Source organism: Nicotiana tomentosiformis, chromosome 3 (assembly GCF_000390325.3).
Source record: "Nicotiana tomentosiformis chromosome 3, ASM39032v3, whole genome shotgun sequence".
In the NCBI taxonomy this organism is placed as follows: Eukaryota; Viridiplantae; Streptophyta; class Magnoliopsida; order Solanales; family Solanaceae; genus Nicotiana; species Nicotiana tomentosiformis.
The window spans coordinates 82644125-82652874 of record NC_090814.1 but is presented as its reverse complement, the minus strand read 5'-3'; the positions used below and the strand labels follow the sequence as shown (position 1 = coordinate 82652874).

Below are 8750 nucleotides of genomic sequence, written 5' to 3'. Positions count from 1 at the left end.
CCCAAGAAATGGACTACTCTTACGTACGTTCATGCTCCAAAATCATTGTACTCCTGGTTGTACAGATATCCCATTTTCATTAACAAGGGAACTCATAGCCGTTATCTTTGAACGAGCACAGAGTAAACCATGTTATGTGTAATAGCCCGCAAATATATAATATCGTGAGACCAGCTCAATCAAAGAGGTAGGCAAATGGGTATCAAACACTAGACCTCCTATTTGGGAAGGTTCTTACTCAACCAACTTGGCCACCCCGGAAGGATACTCGCGTGGTCTTTTACCACTTATATTCTTTTGCTTTTAATTCTTATCCGGAATCTCAAGATGAGCGTAAAAGTTAAAAGCAAGCTAAGTAAAGCTATCGCATCACATCTAAATGCTCTTTTGACCCTAAAAATATCTATTACCGCCGCAGCCCTACTATATCATGCGCACTCACATCATAATTATTGGTCAAATAGATTGATGTCCTTATTATAATAAAAAGATTCCGCTCCTACATTTAATAATCACTTGCATTATTAAGTTCAGACAAAATATCGCAACGAAGACAAGTGGAAAGCAAGTGAGACTTACTCAGTTGGTAAAAGTACCTGCATCCACGATTATTAGATTCTGGGTTCGAGTCACGCTGAAGAGAAAGTGTGAAAATAATATAGATCATCTTAATTTAGGAGGAATTTTTTTAAAAAAAAAAAAAGTTGACCCTTGACCCACACTTTAATAGGTTATTCTGTTACTTCAAAAGTACGAATTGATCAAATCATCCTAGCTAATCTAAATAATGTTAACTACTCCCTTGAAAAGAAAGGAAGGAAGAATGAAAGAAAAGTAACAAACACCGCCTTCTATCCACACCATAGATTAATCAAACAAAAAAGAAAATTTGAAGAACAAAATTAAACTTAAGGGAAAAATAAAAATAGTTGCTCATTTTGCAGGTATCTAAGTAAGAGGAACATCAGGGTGACCTTCAGTATCCTTATCTCCTCTTCCATGTTCATATTGTGGGACCACCTGCATAAGGATAATTAACTTATCTTATTTTAATGACTTATCCAAATACATATCTTTTTTAGAATAATATTCATAGTGGAGTATATAATTATACATGCTGTCATATGGAATAGACCAACGTATAAAAAAGACACTGAATAATAAGACATGTTTAATTTATTAATACGGGGGAGAGGTTGACGTTAATGTATATATGAAACTAAAACCAACCTGATCTTGTGAGATAATGTCAGATGACAATCTTCTACTACTAGTTTTCTTCTCAGTAGCATCTATTCTGCTTCCGCTGCTCACGTTGATATCTTAGTATTTTGCAACATTTTTTAAAAAAAAATGATCAGACCAAATGTTCAAAGGCAACACTTTGTATGTCAGCTATACATGTAAAATATCAAAATTTATATTTATCTTAAGAAATTCATTAAATATGTATAGATTATTAATTTAAAATTCAGTAACTAAAACGGACTATAATTCTAAACTCATAAACTTTAAATTCTTAGTTATGTTATAACTTAGAGGTATATGTACAATGTACCCAAGGAAAAGATGAAACATGCATTCGAGTTTCGCGTTTTTCTCTTAGGCCGTCCTAGTTTTGGACAGCGAATCAAAAACGTTGCTGCTAGTACTCTGACAACCAAGAAAAATATCTTCGCTATTTTTTATTTTTATTCTTAGTTTTGAGTTAAAGTTCTACCGGCACGGAGCGAAATAGCCTAGTAACCCCTAAACTTGCACATGCCAGTTTTTAAAGCCGACTAACAAAATCCTATTATTTTTCATTTTAACATCTCAACACAATAAAATGCATATTAATGAACGTCTCCAATAGAGCGTGTATCTCAATAGTACTCGCATATATGATAAGGTACTTACAAGTAAATAGCTATGATAAATATATACTCCAATCGTAAACATTGTAAAAAAAATGAGTTTAATTTATATAATCCAAAAATATAAAATAATTTTTACACCGTTAAGTTCCTTACTAAAAACTAACTCCAACTAATCATCGGTAAAAAAAAAAGTGAGTGTTGTAGCTTGGAAAATAATAAGGCATGTGGATTAACTGGTAATTAAAATATACTTATAGTGTATTTTTTTTTATTATGTCAGCATATATATAAATAAAAATAATGCAACTAACCTAATGTCACATTAAACTATAGTAAAAATGTAAAAGATCTTTCCACAGCTTGTACATATAACTTAAATCCTTTGTTTTTAAATTATTCGTTTAATTATCATTGGTGGAAATGGTCAAGGGAGCTTAGAGAGAGTGTGGTAAATCATCTTTTTAGATCGCATAAAAGCACAGTGATTACCCGTTTTTAATTTGAACGATGCAATAACCCCAACTAAGTTGCACTTTATCTTTTTTTATCTTTCTAAAAACAGCACAAAACACAGAGTAAGAACTGGAGAATCATATTTATAATGAGTATATATATACCTGAAGTAGAAAATCTGCGACGTCTTTGATTAGGTGTATCAAGGGTTGAATCTGTACTGTCCGGCAAATGGCGGTCCAGTGGGAGAAGCAGCTGGCCGGCGTTAATTTTATTATTATTCTCCAACATTCCTCGAACAAACGATGCCTCTATTGAATTCAAGAAATGAACATGCCTTTCATTTGTCCAGTACAAACTTCCTTTACCATCTTTCTTCTTCTTCTGATCCATGTATATATACAATTATTCCGCCGGAGAAACTACTACCGGGTACGTAGATTCCGGCCGGGGTGTTACCGGAGGACCAGGTGGTCTGTTGGTCTGTTTCTCTTCTAAGCCTATTTTGGATATGCAGGGCTTTTTATAGGATAATCTGTACAATCTTGAGGGCTAAAATAAATTTATTTACGTTCAATATTTATACCAAATCAATAAATGCAATATATGTTTCTTGCATACACATTTTATTATTAAACTTATTTTTACTTTAATTTAACTGTTAAAATAAAATTATTTAATTCTGTGTAAAAATTTTGAGGCTGATAATTATTTACCATGGTGAGGTGGGGTATACGTACGTATTTCGTTGTCAAACATTTAAGCCACTATTACACTTGGGGAAAAAAGAAATGCTAATATCAAAAGAGTAGAGCAAACATCTACTCTCTTTCCTCACCTTCTTTTACTTCTTGGAAATTAATTATTTCTTTTATTGAGCATACAATGGCAAAAGGGTGCCTAAACTTTTGTAGCAAAATAGGAATATCGCACGAGCAGAATTGGTTCGTTACATGTTGCATTCGCTTGTAGACATATTTATTTTAATTTGTAGAGACCGGGCAATTACCACCGCGACCTTGTTGTCTTTTTATTCTCTCTATTCTAAATAAATTAAAGAAGAAAAGAACAAAATGATTTGTACTTTAATTAGTTCTATCGTGGAATTCACTTTCTTTAAAAGTAAAATTTCTTTGTGTTTACTATATCAAAAGAGAAGTTCCATGAATTTTTTCTCTTTTTGGTACAACTCTTTGCTATTTCTCAACAAATATATAAGCAGTCATGAAAAGTACATATAGTAGTGGAGACCATGAAAAAAAAAAGCAGTAACAATGGCAAAAAAAAAAAAAAATTAAAGCAAAAAATAACATATAGTAATACAAAGCTAAGAATAAGAAAAATACGGGAGTAATATTAATATCTTTAGTATGGAGAAGAAAAACGTGTAACTATCTTGTACCTTAATCCCGGGCCTTAGTGAATTAGAGTAAAATACAAAATTGTAATGGACGTAATACTTGCTTGTATATTTTTTTCAAACAAGGAAGCTTTAGTAGAAAAAACTGTATATTTCTCAACAAAATCTCTACTAACTCATACTTCCGACCTTTTCTTTATTTTTAATTTTAATACTTGCACAAAGTCAAAGTAGTTGAATAACGAGAAAATTATGGTAATTTACAACAAGAGAGTACATATTTCAGAAAACCATGTGAAGAGAGTGAAGACATTTTCTATGTAAGGGTGCGACTTGCGAGTGTAACAAAACAATCTTATCGAGTTTAAAATATCTGTAGAATAAGACATGCTAGATATTTTGTTAGATGGGTTATCGTCAAAGAATCCCTTACTGAATCGCAAACGTTAAATAAAGAAATACTTTCAGCATCAAAAGTGCAGAACAGAAAAAATATCTCCTCCATTTATTGTCTTGAGAGATGACGATAGATCGATGGAAGGTGGGGAGATTGTGTTATCCAGTCGTGCTTTCTTTGATCTTTTCCTCTTGTTTGATATTATCGACAACATGTTGTGTTTTCGTCTTGGTGTCGTCGTGTGTATATATCATATCATTAAATACATTAGATATATTGAACATTTCTTTCACTAAACTATGGTTAATTATTGCATTCTTTTATCTTATTAAATCAACCAATCTTGATAAATTAATATAATTTGTTTACTCGTAAAACGGTACAGTTAAATTTGTTACGTGGTTTATAGACATTCGAACTGATTTGATCCAAAAATAATAAGGAAATAAGATTAAAATTAAGATTAATAATTAAAATTGAAGAAGATGACAAGCATGACTCCCAATACAATGCCCCCAAGGACAAAAGTGAAAGTAACGACAAAATGCAAGTCAAGCTGCTTAATTGAGAGCAAAAGTAATAGAATAAAGCTTTTGTATGCAAAAAATTTCGTCCTTACAATGGCTGCTCATGAGCCTGCTATTTATAGTTTTACCTAGGGAAACAAGATCCTAGGATCAATCTCTTATTAAATGATAATAAAAGAGACATTGATGAACGCGTAATGGCAGACCATGAATGCAAATATTCTCTGCAACGGTCGCTCATTTAATGTTAGTAAATATTCCTTCATTGAATGCTATCAGATGACAAACCTTTGATCTTCTCTCATTGGCTACGCTCCCTTCGAGATTTATCCGATATTGATTGCATTCATTGTATTCGGAATTGGTTATCCCCTGACTTTCCCTTTGCCTATCTTCGGTTCCACATGTCATGTTTCCATTCGACCATTTGTTATAAAACGATTTTACCCCATACAGATAGTCCCCCTTCTTTCCGGTGACATATCTTCGTATTACCGAAAAGTTGGTGAAGATTCCTTTCTTGGCGGGAAAGTTCTAGAACAGTCTCTGACGCTTGAAAGGACGCACGTCTTCTGGCATTTAGTACCCCGAATACGTGTTACCCTACGATTCAACAAATATTTTCGCTGGTTTTTGAGGTAATCATGATCACAATTTTTACCGTCTATAACTTCATTGCTACTCAACATTTTTACTTCTTCACTTTTACAATTTTCAAAAGACTTTCTTTCTCTTTGCATCTGCTTAGGAATTTTTCCATCTTCTTCAACTTTCTCAGCAAAAGTTTTATTGACCTTTCATTACCATAGCTTCTTTCACTGCTTTCTTCGGAGACACTTCGGTGGATGTCCAAAGAAAAATAAAGACAAGAAGGTCGAAAACCTCCCACTGTTAGTACCATCATACCATAACATCTTAGCACCGCGAACGACTTTCTAGAGAAGTATCCTTCTGCATCTTCACGAACTTAGGCAGTTAGCAAATATCCTTCCTCCATTCGTCCTTCCACTATCCCACAATTGTGAAAAAGTACTGCAACTGTCACAATCTTGAAATTCTCTCTCCGGATATGATAGAGCGGCTTACTTTTTCCAAAGAGGGGTTTAGATATGTTTATACGTATGCCTTTACCTTAAGTCCATTCTTCTTGGGGTCGAGCGAAAGGCTCGACCCAATAATTTTGGAGTTTTGCCAATGATATTAGGTCTGCTTAGCATAGGTATGCCCATCTATATGGCGAACGGTAGCTTACCTTCGCCAACTATGTACGAAGACCCGGGAAACCCTAACTGTTAAACACATTATGAACCTTTACTGTCCCAAATTTTTGCGTATGGGAGTAATAAATTTTAGCAAGCGTGGTCACCATGCTCTTCTGTCCAGCGTAGATGATTACAACGATCGTGGGTGGATAGAACGCTTTGTCATCATTGCTACCAAGGACATCATTCCGACCACGACTCCATATTTTCCTGAGTCGTGGAATCGCCTTCGTAAATTTTTGGTCATTCACTTCCTTCCTTCGTGAAAAGATTATTTTTGATTTCACTGATTTTCTATTTTCTTTGTTTCATCTACCCGATGGTAACCGCCACGGGTTCAAGGCCTAGACTAGTGAGTTCAGAAAATTCTGAATATCACTACACCAGAGTCTCGCCAGTGGAAGGAGATGTCCCCAAAATACGGGTGAAAGGGCAAAAACAATGGTAAACCAAATCTTTTCTTTCTTTTATCCTTGTACGAACACAAGAATTTTCATGAATAAATTGCTAACTCTATTTTTGGCCCGATACAGGATTTCTGAAGGGCTCTGTCATCTGCCCCGAGGTTGACACCTTGGTTGACCATAAAGAGGCCAGGAGGGTGCTACAAAATGTCCTTGCCCAAAGCAAAGTTCGCGGATCTGTTTCCGGTGAAGGAGCCTATTTTCGGAGTCCCCAACCCAAGAAACAGACGATAAAACGCTCCTCCTCGGTCGGGGCTGAAGATAAGAAAGCGAGAAAGATGTCATCCGAGCCGACCACGGTGGTCCTCGTTGATGAGGGGGAAGCCAGTGACGAAGATGCTCCCCTTCAAAGGAGAAAAGAATCTTCGCCAGCTCAACCGGATGCTCAACTGGAAGAGCTTCAAAACCCAACATTTGAAGAAACCCATGCACTTTGGGGTGAGATGGACTTGGTCGAAAATATTGATTCTCTCATCCTGGCCCACATCGTTGTCTCCAGTCCAAGTAGCTAGGACCCTGGGCCTCTTCTGCATTCGTCCATTGAGCAAACAATAATCAACACTTCTTCTACCGTCACTTCTTCACCTTCCACACCGATGGGTTCAAGCCCATCGACACCAGCTACTCCTTCGCCACCAGCAACAACTACATCCCATCCACTAGCAACATATGATCGATAAAGGGATGATTCTCCTTCTCGGTCTCTTGACCACGAGAATTTGGGGCACGATTATTCAACCCCTTCCCCAAATCCTCGAGGGAGGAGAAGTGCCACTCTTTTGATTTCGAAGGGTGACGTCTTTTTTCCTAGCCGGTGGGGCTTACGAACTATCTGAAGCCGCTGGCTTTGGAGAAAGACTGGAATAAAATGCACTCCCTTTCCGGGGAGGTCCTGATAAATAATGCCAGGCACGGCACGGTGCAGGTACCATACTAGCTTCCTCATATCTTCTTTTCTACTTATATGGTGCAATGGAAATCCTAACTTTAATATTCTTTCTTTACAGGCCAACTTCTTTATTTCTGAGGGTCTGCAAAGGTTGATCCTTGAAAAACAGGGACTTGCTTCCGAGCGGGCTCAACTCTTAGCTGAAAGGAACCAGCTTGTCGTGCGCCTCTTGGTGCTGGAGGCAAAAGCCGTAGAGATGACCGAGCTTGAGGCTCGTTTGCAGAAAAACAAGCAAGATAAAATGGCCCATATCCAAGAAGCTGCTCAATTACACAAAAAGCTTCAAGAAGCTAAAGCTAAGTGGGCTGAGCTCCATGATGTTGTGCTTGCTACTACCAAGCGTGAGTCTCCCTTCGAGGGCCATGGATCAAAATCGGATTCACTCAACTACAAATGTTGAGATCGACTCTCGCCATAGGGCCTTGAGATCTGAAAGGGATGATCTTCAAGCCGAAATTGATAGACTTTAAGCAGAGCTCCAAGACCAAGGGTATTCCCTCATATTCGAGAAGACTTATGATATATATCATACGAGGAGGAAAACCTTGGAAGAGGCCAAAGTAGGCATCATCGATATTGATGATTGTATTGTCAAGGCCCGAGAACTGGAACTAACTGCTTATGAAAATCTTCCTGCTCGGCCGGCTGCAACTGACTCCTCGAGTACTGGTTCCGAGTACTCGAAAACTGAAGAGGAGACTGAAGAAGATGAACGCCCTGAACCGGAAGTGGATCCGCCTTCCGCTATCGGGGGCAACGTAGACCTCTCTCTCCCTTTGGGATCTGGCGGCAATGATGCATAGCTTTTTTTTTTTTCTCCTTTTTTTGTACTTTGCAATCATTCCAAATCTTTCGTCGAGTTTGGCACTTTATAAATAAAAAAAAAATTGCTTAAGTGTTGTGCAAAATATATTCCTTTTGCGTTTAATCGATTAAAGCTTTGGGTATATTTTTGTCTAATAACTTTTGGTTCCGGGCATAAATTCTTCCAGAATTAACCATTTACTATGAGGGTTTCATAAGAGAGGGCCCTTATGTTTACGTTGCTCTTGAAAAGGACCTCTCTTGTTCATTCCGGCACAAGTATTTGAAGTTTTGTTAACTTTCAAGTGATAAAATTAACTCATCATTTGGACAAGAAATAAGATAAAAATAAAAGGACTTTATTTTATTCCTTATATCTTTAAAAGTACATAAGCATTCATTTGCTAAAGTAAAAACTGCCAATACATGTGACTAAATTGTACAACTTATTTCTACGGGGCCGATCATGCAGTCCCCGATCCTGATGAAACATTGATCATGGTTCTCGTAGTCCTGGTTTATGTGGCATTCCTGGTGCCATATCAGATACTATCCCCCCCCCCCCCAGTGTTCAAATGTGAAGCATGCGAATTTGAATACTGCTTCATCGATGGAAACAACTTGTGAATGGTTAAATAATCCTTTTTAGTGATGGAAGTCAAAGCTTGCCATCGA

The 8750-nt window shown here is 36.8% G+C and overlaps 1 protein-coding gene across 1 annotated transcript; it reads right to left on the bottom strand.

Moving 5' to 3' along the window:
• Positions 1-719: 719 nt before the first annotated feature.
• Positions 720-2859, bottom strand: LOC104091916 (uncharacterized). Its single transcript, XM_009597358.4, has 3 exons — positions 2477-2859; positions 1231-1322; positions 720-1020 (listed from the first exon to the last, which is right to left on the bottom strand). The coding sequence occupies exons 1-3, from the start codon at positions 2703-2705 to the stop codon at positions 949-951; spliced, it is 393 nt and encodes a 130-aa protein (XP_009595653.1). The 5' UTR covers positions 2706-2859; the 3' UTR covers positions 720-948.
• Between the last annotated feature and the right edge of the window lie 5891 nt (positions 2860-8750).